Source organism: Triturus cristatus, chromosome 7 (assembly GCF_964204655.1).
Source record: "Triturus cristatus chromosome 7, aTriCri1.1, whole genome shotgun sequence".
Taxonomy (NCBI): domain Eukaryota; kingdom Metazoa; phylum Chordata; class Amphibia; order Caudata; family Salamandridae; genus Triturus; species Triturus cristatus.
Genome location: NC_140590.1, coordinates 1,065,926,361 through 1,065,952,449, shown reverse-complemented (window position 1 = coordinate 1,065,952,449; position 26,089 = coordinate 1,065,926,361). Strand labels below are relative to the sequence as shown.

At 40.5% G+C, this 26,089-nt stretch overlaps 1 protein-coding gene across 4 annotated transcripts in view; it reads left to right on the top strand.

The window, feature by feature from the left end:
• LOC146811098 (E3 ubiquitin-protein ligase RNF14-like) overlaps positions 1-26,089 on the top strand; it is an 80,986-nt gene that overhangs the window by 8,454 nt on the left and 46,443 nt on the right. For all 4 annotated transcript variants that reach the window (XM_085618145.1, XM_085618146.1, XM_085618148.1 and 1 more), the window contains exons 2-5: positions 2,205-2,366; positions 9,490-9,635; positions 14,685-15,203; positions 23,889-24,117. In XM_085618145.1, coding sequence (XP_085474271.1) covers positions 2,213-2,366; positions 9,490-9,635; positions 14,685-15,203; positions 23,889-24,117 — 1,048 coding nt within the window. In that variant the 5' untranslated portion in view covers positions 2,205-2,212. The remainder of the gene's footprint in view (positions 1-2,204; positions 2,367-9,489; positions 9,636-14,684; positions 15,204-23,888; positions 24,118-26,089) is intronic.

Below are 26,089 nucleotides of genomic sequence, written 5' to 3'. Positions count from 1 at the left end.
AATAATTCATGCTCCTTTTTAATTTTTGAAATTGTTGTTTATGGATTGTGGATTCTAAGCAGTGGGGTCACGAAAAGTAGAGCCTACCAGAATCATAGATAACAATAACTATACACTAGTGCGCCATTAAGACCCACACTGCTGGCGCTTATATTTTCTTATCTTGCATTCTTTATTTACTATGTGACAGATTCATACATTTGCAGGACACTACTTGCAGATTGGTGTGTTTATATTATAATTGGTGCATCTTGTGGTACATTTACCTAATACACAGGATTAAAATTTAAACTGGACTCTACATTTGACACTGGACCAGGGTCCAATGGGATGCTTTTGGGACAAACATATTTCAGCAAAGAACTGTAATCTGCTGTCATGCTGGTGCCTCATCCTTCAGCATACTTGACTCATACCTCTGGTCATAGCCTGTGTAGTAAACTGCTTTAGAAATTCCTAGCCCCAAGTTTGAAAGAATTTGGTTGAGGACCAAATCAAATTTAAAATAGTTATTTAAATTTGTACACCTTTCTGTCGTCAGGTGAAACAGTCTCAATTTTGACTCAGGATTTCTTCTCTTTCTGTACAGTTTTACCTGACGTGTTTCAGTCTCGAGATGGAACCTTTAAGTGTGCTGCTACTAAGTTGGTGTGAATGGGGGTGTATTGCGTCTGCCAGGACTCTGTGATTGCTCACGATCACTGTGCCAGTTAGCAGGAGATCAGCTTCATTCTAGGATTTGGCAGAAATTCTTAGAGCAATGCAGAAGTGGTCATTTTCCAGGTGGTGGTTCTTCAGCTAGACAGTTCTATTGCTACCCCACTTAGGCCAATAGGCCATATCTGCAGTATTGGGAGAGGCGGGACGCCACCTAAAGGTGCTGTGGATAAGCAGCATTTTGCATCTCTCTATCTAGAGGCAAAAATGTTTGATGAGGCTGAGAAAAAAAATATGAGATACCAATAGTGATAATGACTTCTCAATGCTCACAGCGAAAACAGTTGTGAAAGAAAGGGAGAAGCTCAACAGGAAGACTAGTGCCACTCAGTTCTTATCAGTTCCCAGCTACTTGAACTCCTGGCATGCCTCAGAGATTGAAAGAAATGCTTAAACCAAATTAATAAAAAGTGTTAGACATCAATGTGATTCCATAATTTTTTTTAAACTCAATAGATGATCAGAATCTTCTTTAGTTTGCCCAAATTAGCCACCCGGTTAAGTCTCATTGCCTCCAGAAGCGGGGTTTGTGAGTGAGTGAGAAGACACTGGCTAGTTTTCTTAAGTTAGAGAGTGAGAGATTGTTGATGGTGGATCAGAGGTGATCCGCACAGAGCGAATGCACCATTGCAGTGAACATTGCCTCCTTTTCTTCAGCCATCCACCTGCACTTCCATCATTTAGGCTTTGTTGTCTGTTTAATCTTTTTTGTAATTTTTTGACTTCTCTGAGTAGTGCTATTTGACCGCTTTGCTCGTTCAGAATGTGTTGAAATGGCACCACCTTGTGTTTTTAACATATTAAAATATTTGTTTCCACCACACTTCAGAACTGCAAAAAATGTGCTTTATTTGTGCTTTCCTAATTCTGATATATTCTGGAATAATTGCACTGTTCAATTACAGACATTTAAATTGTGTTGTGCGCTAGGAAAAGCCTTTCCTTTCACATGTCCAGATTGTCAGATAAATCATCTCACTTTGAAGTGAGAGAAAGAAAAGTAAACACAAAACTCAATCGGAAGACAGAGCCTGACATGTGACCTCTATCTAAGAATGCACAGCAAATGTGACAAGATAAGAACAAAATTTAAAGGTCTGTTTACAGAAAGAGAGCGCACCTGAAAGAATACAATAAACAAGCTGTGCTCCATAGAGGCACAAATACATGCTGGAGAGCCTAAAGCAAACCGAGCCAGCAAGTAGAAAGCAAGAAAATGTGAGTTACAAACCACAAAGCCAATGGTAAGCAATGGGCAGAATGCATTCTTAGGTCAGCTTTCGGAATGTACCCAAGACGTCTTTAACAACCATACAGCTGCGTGTCTGGTTGGCTTTGACCTAAAAATAAAACCTTTGTTATGTATTTTCTCGAAAAAAGCCTAATTATGACTACGAAACAATATATCACTTTTTAAAGTAAAATAGTGATTGGATGCACCAACTGTTTTGAATTTCTTAATGATGCACTTCTTTTATCATTTACAGGGGATTACATGTCTGCGGAAGACAGGGAAGCTCAGGAAGATGAGCTGCTGGCCCTGGCTAGTATTTATGAAGATGATGAGTTCCGGAGAGCAACGTATAGCCAAGGCGGGCAGATAAAAGTGTGCCTCGAGCTGCCCCAGGATTTCAGAATATTTGTTAGCGGTGGGTCAATTTTGTGTTTTAAACTCTGTCCTAGATCTAAGATGTAAAACGTCACCTGCTCTCCTTTATCTTACTTCGGAGTTACATATACTGCTCTAAAATGGATTGAATTCTTTCATTAGAAACAGAACCAAAGATTAAGACTTGTCACTGCTATTCAATACATGAGACCTCTTATAAGAGAAACATATAGGACACAGGGAATCATAGAGTATGCACCAACTACCTTTAAGCTGCTAATTGGGGAAGATGCTAAGGGCTGTTTGTTAATACTAGTGGAATCTAGCTGTGATAAAGAAGTCGGCTTCAAGGTGTTAGGGGGCAGCCTTTAAGATCCGGGCAGCTTGATGGAAAAAGGCGGGCCTAGGCAGGCTTAATTGGTACACTCCCCTACAGAGGAATTCACTTTCGCCAGATATAGTCCATGATACTTGCTTGCTAAGATGGGAGAGACGGGCGTTGTCGAAACTAGGGGAAGGGATTTGTTTTCAAGGAGTAGGTCTGGCATAATTTGTGGAGGTCCGGGACAGAGTTGATTGAAACTATAGAGATTCCTTCAAATATCTACAAATCCACAATCTTTTACATAGGAAAACTAGGGGCCTTACTGGGTTTTCCAGAGAACCTCTTCTGGAGCTACTGCTTGGCTCTGAGGGGTGTACCATTATGAAGATATATAGACACTTGTGCTTTAACATCTCTGATGATTTGGAGAAACACAATAGCAAGTGGCAGCAGAGACTCAACTCAAGTGATCTCTTTTTGTATGAATCCCTCTAGCTCAACGGTACCCTACTTTGCTCCTCTGGGTTGCAGGCCCAGTATTACAAAACATTCTCTGACTTATATTTCACTCCTGCAAAGATTGCGAGGTGGGGAGTGGGGTACGGAGGGGACACCCTGCCCTCGTTGCCAAGGTCTTGAAGCGGCTCTGATCCATATCTTCAGTACATGTCCACGGCTAGATTCACTCAGGCTGGAGATCTCAAAATTCTTGGGGGACGTCCTAAACACTAATTTAGTATTGACTTCACAAATCATGCTTCTAGGTGTGCAAGAGGTAGCAGATGCTGTAGAAAGGGAGGCTTTGGTTTTCCTCGCCACAGCAGTTTGTAGTATTTGTATTGCTTCAGCAAGGCTTGGTCCCCAACCCCCCTCCTTCCAGCAATGGCGAGGTCGTTTCTTGTCAGTGTTCAATCTAGTGTCTGCACTATACGACTATAAAGGTAGAAAGGCTAGGCAGAAGGGAAAGAAAATCTAGGGTGCCCTCTTAGACGGGATACATTCCCTCCAGAAGATGTGAGACTCAATCATTTGTTGGATTTGGGTTGGCTTGGTGACCTTAAGATATTTTAGAAGGGACTTTGTAATAAAAAAATATGTATCTGCATGCCTTAAGCACTTTATTGCTCAAGCAATTGTATGCCCTCTGTGCTCTAAGAACATGTTTAGGCGGATATAGTTCTGATGATATTATGATATTTTTTTTCTTACTAAATGGTATCAGCTGTACTGCATTTATGAGTCTGGATTTTAGACATATGTGCGTTAGTAGCTTTTATCTCCACTAGGATATGAATTGTGTATATAGCTTTTTTATCTAGTATCAATGGTTTTCATTGGGATGTTGGCAGTGATCTTTATTCTTCACTGAGTATAATTCATTATAAGATGTTTAGCCAAACACTTTAGAATTGAGTTAAAATGCTTTTCTGTTTTTTTGTATTTTAAGAATATGACAATCTGGAGATTAGCGCATTGTATTGATATTTTTTGTACTTTATGCATTGTATTCATCGATTTGGATTTTAGATATACTTGCCTTAGTAGCTTTTGCATTCACTATGGTATGAATTATTGATATATGTTTGTCTATTTCATCCTCGAATTCCCTTTTTTCACTGTGCATGTCCCCCTCCTCCATGTCCCCCTATAATGGTGAAGTATATATTAAAAAGCATCTCCAAAAATGTATATATAAAAAACAGAAAGAAATATAATTAAAACGAATAAGTCAATAAGGTATGCAATGTTCATCAGGCATAGATACTTCCTGTGTCTTACTACCTTCTGGCGATGACTCCAAGATTCAAATGTTCTATTGAGAGAGGTTTAGGGTCATATGGAATTTTGGTGGGAGATATTTATATATGATAGGCCAGGGTATTGTAGCAGTGTTTGAGTTCAGCCTGTATTTTTGCAGTCTTTGCTTTTACCATCTTTTTTCACAAGTTACTATTCTGCGCTCTGTGGAGCCGTTCTGCTATCGCAATACTATTTGGTGACATTTCTAAGGATGCACTATCCACTTAAGTCACAATTGTTTCAGAACTGAATCTTTACTGGGATTTCGGAAATAGGAGCATCAAATTGCCCCATATGACTTAAAAGTCACCTGTCGCCCTAAAAGTGATTACGACTAATTGGAAGAATGTAGGTAGCTTTCTCTACAGAATGGGTATTCCCAAACATTTTCCCCGGGTCCAAAAAGTTTGGTCCGTGATGTGACCAAAGGCCACATTGATGCCAGTTGGGTGGCGGTTCAAGGAAGATTGGCAGTAAGGTGGTTGTAGGGTAAGTGAACCATGTACATCTAGTGGATGAATTGGAATTGAACAATGTGAAACCAGAAACCATGGGATTAATCCTGGCTTCCCCACTTTACCAATTTGTGTGATCCTAGGCAATTGTTTTATTTAATTGTCCCTCCTTTTTCTTCATTATCACTTATAGGAGGATCTCGAAATACATGACTTCAGAATGTGCGCTGTACAAAACCTTCTCCTGTGTTTGATTTAATTATCTAAAAATGTTGTTCATATATGTTAGAAACTCCGGCCAGCCAAAGGGTGCACATAACAACTGACTTGCCGTTTTAGTTCACTATTGAAATTATTGTCAGGGTGGTTGAGAAGAATGAATATTTCTAAATTCTTGTTTGAAAACTATCACTTTTAAAGGAATATTTCTCAATGCACTGATATAATCTGATGTACTAAGGTGAAAGGGTAGTTCTGCATGTTAATTAAATGCATTTTTGAATTTTGAAGAGCCTTTGTCATATTTGTATACTTTTGATGCACAACGTCTTTAAAAATGGAGGTGTTCCTAAAGTTAAGTGGTGCAGGACTCCCTAGTTACATAATTTCTTTAGCATCAATAAACCTTTAAAAAAAAGAATTGCCTGTTTTTTTAAACATATTTTTATTGTTAGTGTGGAGTTGAGTAAACAACAGTCCAGTGCTGCTGTTGATCAGTGGGCCCGAGACGAGTAAACAGCAGTCCAGTGCTGCTGTTGACCAGGAGGCCTGTGTAAAGGTCAGGAGGGCCACATAAGGCCCTCGGGACGTACTCTGAGTATCAATGCTCTACAGGGAATTTGCTTCTGATTTAGAGCTTGGTGGATAGGTTACTCCATCACAAACGGGATGGATACCCCATCCACTTTATTGCAAGAGCATCATCTCCTATGGTACTTACAATTGGCCAGACAGGAAATCTGTCATGTTTGTGATGAAGTACCCATCCCCCAAACTTTAAATCACGCTTTTTGTCACTAGCATCACATAAAAGGAGAGAACGAATTGCTGATTACATGCAACTCAGATACAGCATATAAATCAATTTAAATGTATGCAACAAAGAAATCCTAATCCGTGAACATCACTCAAAAATAAGCAAGAGGATTCTGCACTATTGATTTTAATTCAAACAGAGACCCATATTTTACATTTGAAATGCTGAGGAACTGTATTATCCAATTTTTATGAAGCAAACAGGAAAATACTTTTAAACATGTCTTTTCCATGCCTTTGTCCTGTCGCAAATACCATCAGCACCATTCCGCCTTACACAATTAGAAAATTGGTGCAAATGGATGTTCACTTTTTTTTTTTTCTTCTTGAACTGTGCATTTTTGTTTTTTACGTGGCCTACTGCTGTCAAAATATCTCTGCTAAATGCTGCTGTACTGCAAGGAAAGCTAACATGCGTAGGGCAGTGGAGACACACAGATAACATATAACCTATGTGTTTACAGCAGTGTTTCCCAAACTAGGGGGCTTCACGAGCCGATTTCTGGTGGGTTGCCAAAGATGCCTTTAAAAGACAGAGGTCCAATGTGAGGCTATTTCTTCTGCTGCTTACTTTTCCTTAACATGGGATTGGTGTTTACAAACTTCTCTCACTTTGCAGTCAGAGAAAGAATAGTAAAGTGAATTATGTGACATTCCGGCTGGGGTACATAAAGCGTGGAAGGAAATGAAAGGCTGTAGAATGTAATTTTTTCCTAACACACAGCAAAATTTAAATACATATAAGTGTAATGTAAACAAAGATTTTAACAGGATCAGAGCAAATCAAGACACTTTACTTGGTGATGCAAAAATAATAAATATTCATTGCAACCTGATTTCCACGCATCATCATTTGTGTGCAATATAGTTGTATCTATAAAACTGTATGTGTGTGCAAATTTAATGACCATTTAAAAGGAAAATGTGTTGTCCGCAAATGACAATGCGCTACCACATGATCCTTTAGTTACATGAAACAATCACCTGCCTCATGTCCGTTAAAGCTATGTGGGTTCGAGAAAGTTTTTCATACTAAAAAGTGGGTCTTGGGTCTAAAAATTTAGAGAAGCATTGGTTTACAGTGTATGCCATAGCAGTCTGTGGTGTATATATAGTAGTTTTAGTATTCACAGTATGTATCATAGCAATCTGTGGTGTATATATAGTAGTTTTAGTATTCACAGTATGCATAATAGCAGTCTGTGGTGTGTGTATATATAGTAGTCCTAGTGTTTACAGTATATATCATAAGTCTGTGGTGTATATAAATTAGTCTTAGTGTTTACAGTATATATTATAACAGTCTGTGGTGTATATATAGTAGTCTTAGTGTTTACAGTATAAATCATAGTAGTCTGTGGTGTATATTTAGTAGTCTTAGTGTTTACAGTGTTTATCATAGCAGTCTGTGGTGTATATTTAGTAGTCTTAGTGTTAACAGTATATATCTGATGCCGCCGAAGCGTTGTTTTTTTTTTTATATCATCTTATGTCCCACACCAATTACTATAACACTAACGGAAACATAACTTTAATGATGGGCCCATCAGTCATTTTTATTCAGTTAACAGTTTCAAAGGTCCTCCAATGGATCTTTGGTCGAGCTAAAAGGAACTAAGTAATGAAAATCGGAGAGCTACTACCCAATGAGGACCTGTAATGAAAGAGTAAGTTAGACATCAATAAACAACAGTATCATGTCAAAAGAACTCATAACTCATGAATAAAGACAAACACTATTCTTTTCTATATATTTCCTCTTTGTTATTCAAATATTAATGGTCAAACACAAGTACAGAGTAAATTATCATCGCATAGTTCTCAATGTTACAGGTTAATTCCACAACAAGCATAACAGTTTGAATGCTCAAAATCATAAAAATATCAGGTAGAAAGCGAGAGCGAGAAAAACATCTGCATTAACAGTTCTCTTACGAACCTTTTGAAATGAAAATTCGAATGCACAGCATGCAAATAGACAAAAAGGCTAACCCCACGGCCGTTAGGATATAGCATGAATGGCATCACCAGCCAATGATGTGCAAAGTCTTAAGGAAAGTTAGGATTGCGCAGGATATGCCAGCCAGAGTAACCAGGAATCAGCATGGCATACAGCATACCACAAACACAGGGTCAAGTCACCAATCTTGTGAACTAGCCGCCGAACACTTTCACACAGTACATTTTTATAGTACAGTTCTTCTTTATCGCTGATAAATTGTTTCTATTACAACTCTCTACAAGCCTCTCTATTGGACAATGACCATAGGAAGACAATCTCCTGACAATGAATTTATAAATATTTTCTAAGCATGCTTTGTCTAAGAATTGTATAACTTCCTAGAGAGGAAGAGGAAGAACTACAGCTACATTTGTGCATAAATGTTGAAACAGTTTCATCTGAGTCTACTACATCCTTTGCTTAGGCAGGAAAGAACCTATAATGTTCTATTCAGAATAAACTAATATCTTCATTCTAAGGAAGCATTTAAACAATACAAGGCCAGGAGCACAAAAGCACATCCCCTAGCATTTCTATGGCCTACAATATTTTAGCTAAAGAGAAAATAATCATTTCTAAAGCCTGCATAAACTTTGACGAAGAATAAACAAATTTCTCGTGTTTTAAAGCAGATTCCTGCAGTTCAGGACATATAAAAGCATTCATTTAGACAGACAGGATGATTCTCATTTAATCATCCATTTTCAGTTATACTAATTTGACACAATCATGTTATTATTTCTTCGGCTAAATGAGTAATTCTACCAGGTTCAATTATATATTTTGCTTCGTACACTCTAACAGTGCACATACTAAGGAACCAAGCTACACATTTTGTGTCATACCTTTTAAATAATGCATATTTAGTGTTTCGTTTTCAAGCATTACTATTTATTAACACACACACACAGGTGGATGTCATTGAGCCGATTTTATTTTCAAAAATCATGCTCCATCATATCCTAGCAGTCTGTGGTGTATATATAGTAGTCTTAGTGTTTACAGTATATATATCCTAGCAGTCTGTGGTGTATATATAGTAGTCTTAGTGTTTACAGTATATATATCCTAGCAGTCTGTGGTGTATATATAGTAGTCTTAGTGTTTACAATATAATATCATAGCAGTCTGTGTTGTATATATAGTAGTCTTAGTGTTTATAGTATATTTGCTAGCAGTCTGGGGTGTATATAAAGTAGTCTTAGTGTTTACAATATATATCATAAGTCTGTGGTGTATATATACTAGTCTTAGAGATTATTTCTGTCTTTATAAGCCTCTTTCCTCCCCTTTCAAGCCTTTTGCCATTTTTCATGAGGTAACACAACCAGGCGACAGGGAAGGTTTAATATAAGACATATAGTGATACATATGGATATAGTGTTGCACACTTTAGCATTATCTGTAATATTGATATAATATATTTATTAAAATATCCTGTCAAGGGATAGACTGCAACACTGTATTGTATTCAACTGCATTGTTTATCATTGATTTCATGGACCCTAAAAACGTAACTTAATTTTCCAATCTTTTATTTACACAGGCGATGATGGTAAAAATTCTATCAAACGTGACTTTGAAGTTTGCTTTTTGCCTCCAGTTCTGCTTACGTTTGAACTCCCAGCTGATTACCCATCAGCCTCTGCTCCGGTGTTTATGCTCAGCAGCAAATGGCTCACACCAATGCAGGTTCGACCGAAACCCTATTTCTTTTAAGTTACCAATGAAATAACATTTTGATGAATTACAGATAATGTGAAGCACTAGAAATGTTTTTTTACTTACTCACTTCCAAAATACTTTTTATGGTAGCATTTATTGAATACTGAGCGCCATTATTCTTTTCAAATTATTGATGTAATATCTTGAGGTATGTAGCGTAATGCCATCTAGAACATGTTTAAGACAGTCAAAAAGGTTTTGCTCAATAATGTACATGAGTGTGATGGGCAATATATGATTAGCCTTAGGAGTTGATTCTAGTGCGCAGCCCTTTAGGGGCGAGGAAATAGAGGGAAAACAACGTTCTTTTCACTGATCTTGAAAAGATTTGCTCACTAACTTAATTGAGAAAAATCTGCTGCTAACTCTCAATTTATTATCACAATATATTTTGAGAAAAAAATTGCTCTTACTCTAGCCCTTGTTTACATCCCTAGCATCAAAGTACACAGTACTTTAGTACATCCTATTTTACATTAACCCATTAGCCTTTCTTTTCTTTTTATACCTTCCAATCTGTATACATAAAGCAAAAACATGCAAATTGTCTAGGCTGTTATGCATCATTAAATTTACACATAGGCAGACACTAGGTAAAACCCTTTGATTCATCTGGCTCCTAGTTCACCCTCTACCTATCCAATGAGTTCTAAGCCTACCACAGCTACCTTCACTATGCCAATAATGTGCCTTGAGCTCTGAAAAAGTTAATCAAGGCTCATCCACCTTCCACTTCAACCTGCTGAGATACCACTTCAGTCTGCACGCTACCACACCTAAACAAAGCACACCTCTTACAGTATTTATCTGATTAATTACCACACTCCTAATTCATCACAGTCACCTCTGCTATACATAGCAATATCGATATCCCATCTAATACCCGAAGCCAGCAATTACAATTACCTGCTCAAAATCACCTTATTCAATTAGTGCGCCGAATTCCCAAGAGAACCACAATCACCCTCAACTTAAGTGTACATAACTGTAGCTCCACAATCACCTACTATGTCTTTTCATAGCAACTATACCTTAAGGAAGTCTGGGTATATGATTCATTCCCCTACCTTATTTGATAAGGATAGGAGACCCTTCTTTTGTATCAGAGCAAATTAGTGGATGCTGCATTCTGATTTGTGACTTGGTGTGGGCTTATGGGAAAGCTGTATTTGAGAATGCCTGTATTACAAGCATCTTGGGGGTGGAGCGGGGAACACCATCCACAGCCCTAAGAGAGAAACAGGAGCAGCCATATTGACTCTCAGGATAATCCTAAGCCTTTGATCCTTTGGGCCAGATCATGGCTGAACCTTGCATAGAAGCAATTTGTATTGCATTTCAGAATAATGTATACAGAAATATTGCCTTAAATGCATATGTTGTCCTAAATAATGCTAACAAAAATATCACCCTATTGGTGCTAGATGTTCTGCTATAAACAATAGTCGGAAAATATTTTTGTGTACAATATGTAAGACACAATATTTATCTCAGATGATACTCCAACAACCACATTCTTGTACCACACTATAGTGGCTGTGCCAAAGTAAAGCTGGGCTGGGAAAGCTGGATTTCCTGAGTTTCTGGGAAATGGGCAGAACTGGGAGATAGCATGTTTTTACAATGAAAGAAAGGTCCAAGTAAGTCAACTTGGAGTGACTGGTGCCAAGGTGGCCACAAATTATTTAGTCATATTCTACTTTGATTTAAAGTCCCTAATTACCATGACAAGTTTTTGGATAGTACGTATGCACTAGACTCTAGGAGTTGTTGTCCTAGTTATGGGCAACTTACTGTGTCAGCTGGGCCGACAGGTGAGCGCACAAGCCAATGGTGTAGGGTAAAAGTGTTAAACATGTATTTCTTCCACTTTTGATCCCATTTCAACTCACAAATAAGGGTATCAGAAGAGTGATGTTGTCCATGATTATATTTTCTGCCACTTAAGATCCAGTAGTAAAGTTGATGATGAAGGTGTGACTGCAAAGGCCTTGTGCAATCTGTAAGCAATAATTTTGTGGTATGAGTTCAAATAGACACCTGACAGTTTTCAACTTAGGCTTGAGTTTGCAGAGGAGAGCAAAGTAAAGGGATTAGTGTCTATAGAGGAATTGTTATTGCTTTTTTGATTTGTGTCTTTAATTTTAAGATTTTATGGTATGATGTATATATCGTTGTGTTATCAAATTTCATAATAAACTTTGTTGTGTTATTAAGGTAGACTGACAACTAGCAAAATGGCATAATCTGTTTTTAGCACAATAAATCTATTTGAATGGGCTCTCTTTCAGACTTTACCATGGTACATTTTCCTCCTTTGACTCCAAACATCCTGTCTCAGTCCCTTAAACAGCACCTTTTCTGTCATCCTGTATGCCGCTCAGCGGTGTGGAATTTTATAAAATATCTACTTGCCCAAGGGACAAGGTGCATAAAAAAAATCTCCTTTTCCTGCCTAAAGATCCATTTGTCCCATTTGGTGCCATGCAGTGAGATGATTAATGACGACACCCTTCTTAATGTATATGAACTCTGAGAATATCCTTTCTGATTATGTCAGGACTAATAATATGTGAGAAGTTGAAACCTAGAAATGCTCTGCTTATGTCACAATTCTGTTTATCCAGAATCTGAGCATACAAGTATACCAGTATTCTATTTATGCCAAACCTTTGGATATTTACAGGCTCTGTTTATGAATCAGCTCTATTCAGAGCAGCTTTTTGATCACAGGAGGGATCTGACTAAGGCAGCATTTTAATTATACGCGAGTCTTGATCATAAAAGATTTCAGGATATACCATTGTTCTAACTGAATCACTGATCTTATTCTCATTTTGGGATGTTAGTACACAGATCCTCGATTGTTTGTTCACAGAGATTTTCTTGGGTTGGCTCTGGCCAGGTACTCTTGCCAGGCTGAGGTGGATTTGACAGGAACAGTATGCATATTCTCCCAGCCCAAGTCTAGACAGCAACAAGGAAAGAGTCATGCATGTTATCACATCCACAAATGAGGACAGGGACAACCTAAAGGGTCATTTCCATTTTGTGCAGCCACCACTGATTCCTCCACAGTACATTAGTCATCCTGTGCACGTCATCCTAGGCACATGACTTAAAGTAACAAATAGCACACTGCACAGCACAACGATTGGTGTGCAGCAATAAGGGCCACGTTTATGGTGGTATGAAATAATTTTACTGTGTAATGCCCTAAGAAAGAAATTTGTTCTGGCCTACAGTTGAAAACAACATATAATCCCCTGAAAACAAATTAGCTGACACAAATTGTTTGGATGCGATGTACACCTCAAGTAAGAACTTTCACAGACACCAACAACAGTGTGCTTCACCAAGAATGGTCCACAGGACACTGCATGTAATCATTCCTTCTTGGACTAATAGAACATGGTGTGTGGCTGCTCAGAGTGTCAAACAAGCATTGGCACAGCTAATAAGTCTCGCCTTTTGGACCTTATAAGTGTTTAACTATGCAGCACCTTATCCTGGGACAAATACAATACAAAGTAAATGATGTAATAAAATAAATATAACTGAAACCACCTACATTTTTTCAAGTCACCTCTATGAAGTGCAATCCACCTGATTCCCAGTTCCCTCCTTGGCACTAATATCCACAATCCAAAATCCACATGACTTGTCCTGGGCATGTAAACAAACCAATAAAGTTAACAGGGGCGGCTCCACCGCTAAGGTGGAGGAGCGTCGCCCAACTGCTCTCAGAGCAGTGGAAGAAGGAAAAATAAAATGATGATAACGTTATTATCATTTTATTTTTTCATAGCTACCGGGCTCGGTTAGGGTGGGGTGAGGGTGGTGTCACAGGGAGGGGGGGAGTGGTTTATGCACAATAAGTGCACATGATGGTTTGGCCGGCCATCTTGGGCCGGACAGTCATGTGCACTTAGCATGTTCTCTGCCCCTCTGTATCGCACAGCCTAGGTGGAGCACATGCACAGGCTCCCACTCCCTGTCTGAACACCGAACCACGGTGCTCAGACCAATCATGACGCAACTGTCATACTGGTGACAGTAGCATCGTGATTGGCTTGAGGAGCCTGTGTGCTTCCTGCATCTGGGATTCGGAGTGAGGAAGAGAGGCAGTTATATGCCAACTCCTAGTTAACGTTTGTTGATGCTGTTGTGTGTCCTGTGGTCATCTATATTTGGGTGTGATCAATCGAAATGTGCACCAGCATGTTTTAATTGGTTATGTTGGCCATGACTACAGTATTTAAATCCAGAAAATTTGGATTAATCTCTATCTTGGATTTTGACCAAACATTGTTTTTTTTAATGTGTGTTAGAAACAGAGCGTGCCTAATGAATGTGTATGTGCGTCTGTGTGTTGGTGCACGCACGGGAAGAGACGGATAAGGGGCTTTCATTAATCAGTTTTGTGGATGTAAGTGTTTTTTCAATATTTGAATACTGTCTGAAATTGTTTTTGTAAATTCTGATATTTGAGAATAAATAAAAGATAATAGTTGTGTATTAATAATGGTGCTATTCTATTGATATCAGAAATTAATGAATTGTATAGCCAAGCCACGTGGGAATTACTTAATTGTTTGTACATGCCTTTAAGGTAAGCAGTCTTTGTCTGTATATTTGTTTGCCAGTGAATATGTTGTAATTGAGACAACGTTCACTCTAATCACACAGTGGGCTTCAACAACTCCAGCTGTATTACCCTCATGAAATATTGTCAGCCTTTAATTCCTGGTTTGCGCATGATAGACGCCTATATTGCAACACCGTATGTGGTTACAAATTTCTATGTTTGGCCATGGTATTCCATGGACTGCCAGTAGTACCTCTTACACAGGATTTTAAGCTGGTAATGGTAGAGGAGCACGTCAGTAAATTTGAAAATGGTTTATAGAACTGCTCGCTGTACCACTGGTTTATAAGATTACACACACAAAACATCATGAAGTGGTAATATCAAGTGTGCTATTGTTTGTAAGCCCTTTATATTTTCTGTTTTAGCTCTCATCTCTCTGCAAGCTGTTGGACAGTTTGTGGAAGGAGAACCAAGGCTCTGTAATTTTGTTTACTTGGATGCAATTTTTAAAAGAAGAGACTCTACAGCACCTCAATATCACATCCCCGTATGAAGTCACAGTGTACGGTGCTGGGCTTTGCAGTCAGGGAGATAAGGCACAACAAAAAGAAGAGGCGAATACATCATTATGTGGAGCGATGGCAAACTCTGCGGTCCTTGACGAAAGAGCTATGCAAGAGGCTGAGTCACTCGACAGACTGATAAGAGATATATTGGACTTTGATCAGGGTCAGCAGTTGAGGAGCTTCCAGAGCAAACCATACACATGCAATATCTGCTTCTCAGAAAAACTTGGTGTTGACTGCACACAGTTTAAGGTGTGCCAGCATGTCTACTGTAAAGACTGCCTAAGGGAGTACTTCGAAATACGAATCAAGGAGGGTCTGGTGCACCGTCTCAGCTGTCCCGAACCCACATGTGACTCCACTGCTACTCCATCTCAGGTAACATCTGTCTTTTGTAGGAGTGTATTATTGTTGTATCTCAGGGACAAGGCCTACCTCTTTGATGGGGTTTAGTTGTGTTTTATTTGTGTCAAAGGTGCAGGTCAACCAAATCCCTATCTTACTATATGAAGAAACAATGCGAATAGGTAGTGGGATCTGAAATGAAATCATTAATTGACCATTTGTTACATTCAACACCACAAAACAGAATCCTTATGAGAGCACCCAGGAAGACGTACGTTAACATTGAAATAATGTGTGGGATGGGACCATCTCAAGAACATCCCCTATATCATTGTAATCATTGTGGCTCAAGGGGTTTGCCCCCAAATGCCTTTTTTCGAAGAAAGCCACTTTTGTTCCAGATGGATTTTGACTTAACCTTGCACAGCCAACTCAATTAACACATTTTCATAATCCAACTTCTTAATTTCTTCTAATTTCTTCTCTTTAAATCTGCTTCATTTGTGGACTTGACACCCCACTTCATTTGTACTCAGCTGTAATCTAATGGTCCTTTCTGTCTCCACTCGCTTTCTGTCCCCAATCTCTACTCCCCCCTTCTAGTCAAGAGGTTCCTAATGAGACGACAGCCCTCATGATCCACCCTAAATGCAATCTATTCTTGTCCACCTTGCCTTCATTTATTTTTGCTGTTCTCATGTTTGTCTTCCATTTCAGTGCTTTTTTCTTGGTAGACACCCAATATTTTCAAGCAGTACAATCACGCAGGGACAGATTGGCTTGAGGAAAGTGTCACACTTTCTTTTGGCAAGGTAAAAACGGGAGAGAAAAGAACTCTTTGCGTCCTTCACTCACAACTTTGGATTCATCGTATATCTCAGGGACACTTGTACTTCTATACTAGGCTTCCTCTGGGATCAACATTATTATCTCCTAAACACTGGGAAAGGGAGTGCAACCCTGGAGAGGGAACCAAGTACTTGGGCCCTGTGGTAGGCTTGTAAATAGTTTATTGCCTTGTTGAAGTAATAATTGCCCTCCACAGATGGAGATAATGACTTGTGTGTGTTTGTTCTCTAGAGCCTTCTCCATTTGGCCTATTTTTTTTGTCAAACTTTTTTTTATTGATATTTTGCATGAACACACAATGTATCGCTACACACTGCTCAACACAGTGATCTGCTACTGTAAGGCATTAGTGAAGGGTCTGAGCTGTTATATAACACAGGCACATGTCCCACCCTCTTCTCGTAAGGGATCTCAAAAAAGGAGGTACAGCTTCTAACAGTGGAGAGGCTCGGACCAAGTCTCACCGTTTATGAGCTACAGGAACTATTAGCACGGCCCGTCTTTCTTTTGCGACGGTGTGTAGCAATTCCCTTCCAACGGGAAGGAAGAATTCCAAGTAACACAAACCACCATTTGGCCTATTTTATATGGCTTATTATGTTGCTTTGTTGCCCATATATATAATACTCCTGGTGCTGATATTCCTTTCAGTTGTCTACTGGCTAACTGTGCCCTGGCTGCAGGATCATTATCTATGGCAATAAGGCATATCCTCTTCAGCCATCCAACACCTGGGAAGGCCACCCTGCACAAGCTCCTGTTGGAGACACTATTCTTTCTTTTGTTCTCCATGACTCAAGACCTTATTTCCTCACCAGATGAAAGCCAGAAGGACTCCATGGCCTAGTTGCCTGTTTGTTCCAATGCACCAAGAAACATGCAAATCCCAGTGTGATTCTTCGTTCTCTTTTATATGCAATTTATGAAAATTAATTGAAAACTAAATGAACCACTTAAAACCATCTTGTGAACTAATTACTCAGCACGACCTGGTCTTGCATGTTGACAAGGCAACCTGATATGATATACAAGATGATAAGTTATTAATATAGGGCCTTATCTGGAGTGTTGGGGATATGATACTGTGGATATCCTGTCTACTGTATTACTAGTGCCACAGGCTACAATGCACTTGTAACACTGCGGATGGGAAATCCGCCACGTTTGTGATGGAGTACACTGCCTACCAAACTCTAAATAAGGCCCTAAGCATGTCTTTCATCCTCCTTTTTAATTTAAATCAAGTTTTTAATAGGTTCAATCAATGATGACGCTGTTGTAAATATATGCAGTAAGAAACATCATACAAGAGGAAGTTATAAGTATAAGTTGAGAAAATTGTAAATGTGGAAGAAACGTTATAGCTGTAAATGTCAACACTTATCAACCATGATGTTTGTAGCAGAAGAATATTTGTACTATAGAGAAAATAACAAGTATCCTGGAGAGCCTTTTATGATTATAGAGGAAAGGAAGGGGAGAAACAGAACTGTATGAGAGCAAGAAAAGTAGAACAGAGAAGAGAAAGAAAAGACTGAAAAGTATGCAAGAGTAATCTAGACCAGATGCAGTATGTAAAGCTATTGAGTTAAGGGCGAGACTTGGTGGTGTCTTCATTGTAAACACCTTAAGTTTATGAGTAGGAAGGCAAAGAATGATGGATGTGTGGTGGTTATGTGTCCTTTTGTGGTAGGTAAACATCCAGTGAAATCCAGTTTCCTAGAGATTTGTGAGATTGTGAGATTTTTGGAAGCATTTGTTGCCTGCATTCTAGTGAAACAAAGCCAAGGCCACTATGTATGGAAAGAAATGTTAGTAGTGCTTTTACATTCTGAGAGGATTAGTTTAGTACCCAAGACAAGCATGAGATCATAAAGTAAAAGGGTCTTCTGGGTTTAGGGAAGGGGAGTCTATGAGTGCAAAGATGCCAAGCGAAGCTATTGTGGCATCGATGGTTTGTTGAATATTAAACATTTTTTCAATAAGGTTTTGTATTCGGGCGCAGAGAGGCAGAACATGTGCACGAATTAATAGAACATGTGTCAGGTCCCCAGGAGATAGTTTGCAGTTCCATTAGAGCTGTGATTCAATGAGACCTAATTTATGGAGTTTGCTTGGGGTCCAAAGTGCAGTGTGTAAAAGCCACCGTCAACTGAAGAGATTTGTGAAGAGGGATAATATTGCAGGCTTACAAACGTTCCAACTCACTATTACTTGTCATGAATCCAATGCCACAAATACATTCGGCACCTCCACACTATCGCCAGTCATTTGCCTGGGACAACAGAACTGCCCGAATACAATCCATTTAAAGCTAAGCTCCTGATGAGTCCAATAGGAAAATGTGCTATATTTCAGAATTACCGTTACCTAATTGTTAATACCCCTGATAAATTCATAACCCTTAAATTAGAGTGGGAGAGTTGGGTAGGTCCCCTTGAAGTCATTGATTGGAGTGATGCCTTGATGACCCCTTCGGAAATTGCTGTCTCCTCTTGGCTAGGATTGGTCCAGTTGAATTACTGGTACACAACCTATCTTACAACCCACCATCTTTGAGTTGTGGGCATGATTCCCTATTCCACCTGTCTTTGCTATGCACACGCGAGCTCATACTTTTTTCATATGGTCTGGTCATGTCCCAAATATGCTGGGTTCGGGGGGGGATTGAGGGAGTGTTTACCTGGGTCTTGGGAAAACTAGTGGATTTATCCCCCAAGGAGGTCCTTCTGGGAGTATAAGAAGATTTTGGTGGCCCCTGGAGAGAGTGCACCCTGGTTCATGTGGCCACATTAGTTACCAAGAAAGACATTGCTCGCAAGTGGAAAACCAAGTACCCTTGTCAGAATGGAAGGTGGAAGTAGAATAGTGTGTAAATGAGGAGCAACCGATTTGCCAAGCAAGAGGCTGCCCCGTAAATATTCCAGGATGTCAGGAAAATTGAATATTTGATGAGTAACAACAATTCTGTGATGTCGCACTGTAACTTGTATTATGATGCCGGAACTGTATGTTTTGTTTGCCTTAAATAAAACAAAGTATAATTGATCCATCAAAAAAAATTATTGGTGAAGGAGTGCTCAATTTTTGAGAGTGAGGGGCCTTTGGCCTTGAACAGAGCTTATAGGACATAGACTGAAGAAGATCTGATTTTTTTAGGAAGCCAAACCAGGATCCTCTGTTTGTCAGAAGTAAGCCCCTGGTTTTGCTAGGTAAGCTGATTGGTATCTAATGTAGTCTGATGTATTTCCGCCTCCTTTAATCCTTTGTCTGCTACCGTCGTAATCTCATATTTTTGTTTGATTCCACATTGTAACTTTGAAGGAGATTGGAAGTGGTATGATGAGGCTTGATGTATGCGACATCTTTTGACATGGGTTTATTGCAACCTAGGAATGTATGGAAAGGAGGTATTTCCTTCCAGGATTCTCTCAAGAACTTCACTGTTTTCAAAGTCTTGACTAAACAATAATTGGATCTTTGCCATCCTTATGGATCACATTTCTCCATTCAGCATTTTATTGCTGACTTATTTACTGATAGGGAGTGTGTTGATAATAAAATGGGGGGGGACAGCTCTCTCATCTGGTTCAGGTTATAGAAGCACATGCATTCCTTTGTTTGCAAAATTTCTGGTTGGTGTGGTAGTTAACCTGTCATCACTTTACCCCCTCATCCGGAATCCAGAGGTGCAGAGTAAATCAGCTCACCCCCTTTAGCATTGTGCTCCTTGTACTGGTTTTGTTAGATTGATTTGTAGAGCACTCTAATCACCGCTGAGGGTATCCAGGTGCTTTAGCATGTGTGTTGCATGTTGTCCCCACAGAGTTATTCGAAGAGCAAGGTCCTCAGCCTCATGCAGAACTCAAGAAGTGAGGAGGAGGCTCTGACGTGTTGTGGGAAGTTGTACCATGTTTTGGGTGCGATGTAGAAGAACAAGTGACATGCTGCTCTGGTTTTGTGAATACGGGGAATGTGCAAGTGTGAGTAAGGCTGAGCGTAGGTGTCTGGATGGATTGTGAAAGTGTATGTGGTTGTTCAGGTATGAGGGTCCAGTATTGTGTAGGGCTTTGTAGATGTGCGTGAGTAGCTTGAACCGGTTGCGTTTGTGAATGCTGAGATTTGTGAATGGGGAGCCCATGAGGTGGGGTGAAATAGGGGTGCGTTGAGGACGGTTGAGTATGAGTCTTGCGGCAGTGTTAAATGGTCCGAAGTCTGTGTACGAGCTGCATGGAGATTTCGCCATAGAGTGCGTTGCCTTAGTCAAGTCTGTTTGCGATGAGTGTTTGTATGATGGTTCCTCTGATGTTCTGTGGAAGTCACTTGAAATTTTTCACAGCATTTGCGATATGTGGAAGCAGGTGGTGCTTGCTGCATTGACTTGATGTTGATGTTGTGCTTGTCTTCCAGGATGATCCCCATATTCCTGGCTTGGTCGGTGGGTGTTGGTGTCGGTCCTACTTCTGTCAGCCTAGTTCTGTGACCCACGAGTAGTTGCCATTTCCGAAAAACAATACTTCTGTTTTGCCAGAGTTGAGTTTCAAGCAGTTGGTTCTCATTCATACTGCTTCCATGGTCATGAAGTTGGTGAAGTTAGCTGTGGCGATGATGGGTGTCTTATCGATCAGGGAGAGGATGAGTTGGGTTTTTATTTTATTGTTATTTTATTTTATTTAATTTAATGCAATTTTATATGGCGCGAACATTACCCAAAGGTGTCAGAGACCTTTACAAAAGAACCAGTTGCGTTACATAAGGACTTTGGATTACATGAGTCACATAAACAGGAAAAAAATGCAAATGTACAAGTGGAGCGAAAGGAGGGAAAATTGCAAATGTACAAGACACTCAAGGAAGAGATACAAACAGATAAACTCTAAAATCACATAGGAATGGTAGTAAGTACAAAGATCTACTACATGTACTAGTGGTTAGAGATAAATATATATACAAATTGCAAATTCACTCAGGATTACATTTTAACAGCGATTAGGCTTGGACAATTATATATTACATATTTACAGAGCAGGAAATTCTTGCCAACTTTCAGCCAGGTGTTCAGGTGGTGTTGCATTCAAGGGTGGTGGTCTTGGGTCTGGAGGGATCCCCGAGTTGGAGATATCCATAGGGGTAGAAGGCCGGATGGTGGATACTTCTTATATGGTCGCCATCTTAGGGTCAGGCAGCTTAAAACATTAATCGCCGGAAACATTAAGATCCTTTTGCACATCTACAACTAAATAATTGAACCTTAGCAAAGAAAAACGTGGTTGATTTGATCTTCAGGTAACGGGGGCTTGGAATGGTAATCAGGCTTATTGAAGACTTCATGGGTAATGCCGTAGCTAATGATGATCGTCATCAGCCATTTTAGATCATCACATTTTACTTTTTCGGGTTGTTGGGATTACGGGTGGCAATTATGCTTCTTAAGCACATCTGGTCAGCCGCTGAGGGCCCCCACAGGGGCAGAGCTCTGTCAGGAACCAAAGCCCGATGCTCCGATCCACAGTCGGTCCTAGAAACTCCGGGGTCAGGCACCAAGTTAAATAAAAGTTAAGATTCCGTTTTTTAAGTTAAGTTCTTTATGCAGCGCGCCTCACCGCCACTGCGATCAGCGCATTGAAGGCAGATCGCCGTCCCCTGCCTCACGGGCACTCATCGGTCAAGAGTCAGCATGTCTTATCCCTGAGGAGTCACCATTTTGGGGACAGGCACCCAAGTTGAGTTAAAGATTAATTAAAGTTGAGATTATCATTTTGTGAAGCGCGCCTCATCGCCACTGCGGTCCGCGCGTCAGAGGCAGACCCCCATCTCCGGCCTCACAGGAGCTTATAGGTTACCAGCCCGGGAGGCAGCGAGGTGCGGATCAATGTTCCCTGTGGGGACACACAGCACGATTCCGGAATACTCCCTTCAACCTTAATCTCTGGTGAGTCCCGGTGTACGTAGCGTCATCGGGGGCACAGGAGGGGCAACAGGGATTTACACTAGGAGTGATCCTGAAGCCCAGGTGCTCGATCTTAGAGCTCATTCCCCCGCCGCCATCTTGGCTGAACCCTCAATGGATGGGTGTCATCTGCGTAGGAGATGATGGTGATGCCTTGAGACCTGATGATGCTGGTGAGCAGTGCCATGTAGACAATGAACAGTTCCTTGCCTTCCAAATGCTGCTATCTTACTGCTTGGAGTTCCGAGGACACTGACATGAAGCCACACTCTGTCCCTCCTTAATGCTGTGTGGGCCGCTCAAGAGAGGATTAGCCCCCATGGATCCCAAGATTAAAGAGGTTTGCCCTATACATTGCCGTAAACAGTTGCAGAGTAATATGTATCTGTTCACCATCTGCATATGAATATTACTTCTCATTATTTTCCTCCTGGAATGGATTTAAATTTTACGTGCACCAAAGCTCAGGGGGCCATACTTCCACCACCAGGTCTTCCAGAGACTTAGGGCCATATGTAGGAAGCCTAATACCGGTCGGTAACGGCCGATTTTCGGTAAATATCCCGTTACCGACCGGTATTTAGGCTTTTGGTATGTAGGGGACACATTTCAGGATTCAGTAATTTACCGAATCGGTAAAATTACCGATTCGGTAATTTTACCGATTCGGTAAATACCGAATCCTGAAATGATATGTAGGGGGAGTGTGTGGTTGGTGTGGGGATTCGTTATTTACCACCAACTAAAAGTTGGTGGTAAATGACGAATAGCTGTAAAAAAGCATTTTTGTGCACTTTGAAGTGTGCAATGTGGCAGACATACATGCCCTTAGGGCATGTATGTGTGCCACATGTGCACACATGCACGAATCAGGGGTGCAACAGGGTGTCAATGTGACACCCTGCCACCCATGATGATGCCTCCCCCATTACCGATTCGGTATTTACCGATTCGGTAATGGCAATTGGCTTCCCATTCATTCCTATGGGCCTCCAGGCCCATAGGAATGAATGGGAAGCCAGTTGCCATTACCGAATCGGTAAATACCGACACTTACCGATTCGGTATTATTTTACCTACATTACATTTACCGATTCATAAATACCGAATCGGTAAAATTCGGTATTTAAGAATCGGGTAATTTACCTACATATGGCCCTTAATCTCTTGCTTATTCATCCACCTAGAATAAAAACATTCACCCAACTCAGTCTGATCCTGTTCCCTGTGTCTGGACACAATATTTGTGTCATTACACTTTTTTACCTTCAGGAGGGGTATGACTTTGAACCCCGTTCAATCGTTTCATAATGTGTTGTTTTAGGGTGGCATTTTGGTCTGTGCAGCTCAAGATATGTCTGCATTACGTGTCCCACACCATTACAGTACCCTACCTCTTCTGTCTTCTAGCTAGTGAGACAAGGCAGAGAGTGGGAACAGAACACTGCGACCTTGAGATCATCCCTGGATTGATTTCCAGTAACAATGGCATATGTGTTCAAGTGAAACAAATGATTCTGAATTTTGAGTGCCAAACAACCTGCAACATATCATGGAGGGTGCAATGCTAGGATCTCACATGCATGGAATCATAGGACCTGAGGTAGAACATAGCCTGGAAATGGGGGGAGCAATAAAGGAAGCCCTCAGCTAGGTGCCGTCCCTCTCCAACCTTGTATTCAGGTGTTTACTATGAAGGAATATTTTCTTGACCAGGAGTAACAAACAATTCTTGCTGGTGTTTTGCCTCCTCGTTTGTCAGTGTCTTGACCAATGTACTGTTTCTGAAGCACAATAGTGCAGAGTAACAGCCTTTCTTTTTTTTGTGGTACTATGAACTTCTACAGCATAGTCTTGCTAAGCATTACTAAGATTGTGTGGCGAATATGTTTAATTGGATAACATTTGTCTCACTGCAGGTCAAGGAACTGGTTGGAGATAAGTTATTTTCGCGCTATGACCGTCTTCTACTGCAGTCCAGCTTGGAATCAATGACAGATGTGGTTTACTGCCCAAGGACGAACTGCCAGACTCCAGTGTTGAAGGAACCAGGAGGCATCATGGGAATCTGCTCCAACTGCCGCTATGTTTTTTGTGACCTTTGTAAAATGTCCTACCACAGTGTCTCTCCCTGCGCACAACCTGAAGGTATGCTTTTTACTCTTTCAGGCTTGACTTTTATTGGACATTATCAACCATTTTGTTTGTACTGAATATATTTAATTGGAGCACTTTGATAGTGGTAAATTTGTTAAAGAATAAATGCTGGGGCCCAATGTTTTGCTTAGAATCCTGTGAAGTGTCATCAAATGTTGGTAGTACCAAAAACCAAGGCTGAATAATCTTGATTCCACCTCATGCTTCTTAACCCCTACCAGACACTTCCTGGCCCTTTATCTTACTCTTGGAGTTTATTTTTCATCACTGTGTTTTGCGTCCTCACTATAGACAGGCCAACCTGTCTGTCGGGAGTACCTTTGTGTAATACTCCACAGAGCCAATCCTTGCTCAATATTGCATGGCTTTTGTTACATTCTCAGTTGCCTTCCTCCCATTGGCTATTTATCTCCCCTTTTTTTTTTGGCCCATCTATTGTAGCTTCTTGGTTTCACTGTGGGTAGATTTTTTTAATTTTTCCTGCTTCAAATGCAACATTGCAAACAGAGCCACACAACACTAGTTTTCTGCCTTTTAGTGCCATCTAATAGTCATTAGAAAAAAAAACTAAACAGAAGTATAAAGATACAACATCGATCTTGTTTGTTAGGTCGAGCCTAGGCAGCACTTGCTCTGTCTCTTCGAGACATGGTGTACATCATTTGTGGGCTTACAGCCTGCCCATTGCCTTTTTTTTGTTACTTTGATTGTCCTTTAAATAAGCTTGCTGGCTAGTGGTTAATTCTTCCTCTGTCCCTCCTTTTTGTGTTTTATTTCCTCCCACAGTCCGCTGCCCAATTACTGGTATCTGGTGTTTATGAGTTGGTTTTGGGAACTATTTTTTTCTTTGGTTCCTGCGGGTGTTTGTCTGCGCTTGCACCAGTCCCCGCCTCGCCACAAGTCAGTCCTTGCACGTGGTCCACCCCTGTTATGCGTAAGTTGCTTACTCCCCCAATTGCTTGTTTTATTCAGGCATTTGAACATGGAAGAGGCCAGGACATGCAGCTGGAGCTGCGTTTCCTGCTCGTGTTTGTCTGTATCTGCACCCGTCCCTGCCACACGTCAGTCCTTGCACATGGCCCACCCTGGTCGGCGTAAGTTGCTGACTCCCCTATTTGCTTGTTTTATTTAGGTTCAGGCATATGAGCAGGGAAAGGACCGGTATTTGCTAGGGCGTTCCGTGAGGTTTGGTATGCTAGGCTCACACTGCTGCTCTGTGTGTGCCTCGAATGCTAATCTCCTCTGTAGGGGCTATGTTTTCCATCTGTAGTTGCTCCCGACTCCCTGTGATGCCCAAATATTGCGATCTGCTTGCCATGTTCCGGAAAGTAAAACGTAAACAAACGCAAACTACGCCTCAGTGGCGAGAGTTGCTCAAATGGCCCAGCTGTTAGAGCTCATAAACGGAACAGCAACTACACCATCTGATATAGTCATGCACTGTAAGAAAGACCCCTGATTTTTCCGGCTTCAAGGGGTCTGTGCAATTCTAGACAGAGGGCTATGTGTTTGAATTTAACTTTATTACAAAGACAAGTCATAATCTTGTTGCTAAAGTAAAAAGTAGACAATCAATTGATCAAACTGCTGTATCAGTACATTGTTAATTTTACGTTTATGTTTTGCCAATCAAGCAATGTGATTCAATGCTTCCTGTACTAAATGTGGCAAATTCTTCCACTGTCTTAAACTTAAGTATGGCATGCTAAAAGAATGGACGAGCTCCCTCAGTTTGTGACAGCAGGTCCAAAGAAACATGACTGCATTATGCTAATGAAACCAGACTACCCCCACTACATTAACTATACACCTGCATTAATGTGGAACAAGGTTAAAAAACAATGACACCACTACTTCTCTCAAAGACGAGACCGATTCGGGTCAAGTTCGCGCTATATAAAACTCTGTTAAAATACACACACACAAAAAAAAAGCCACGTTTGCTACTGGCAGGGGAAGGAGT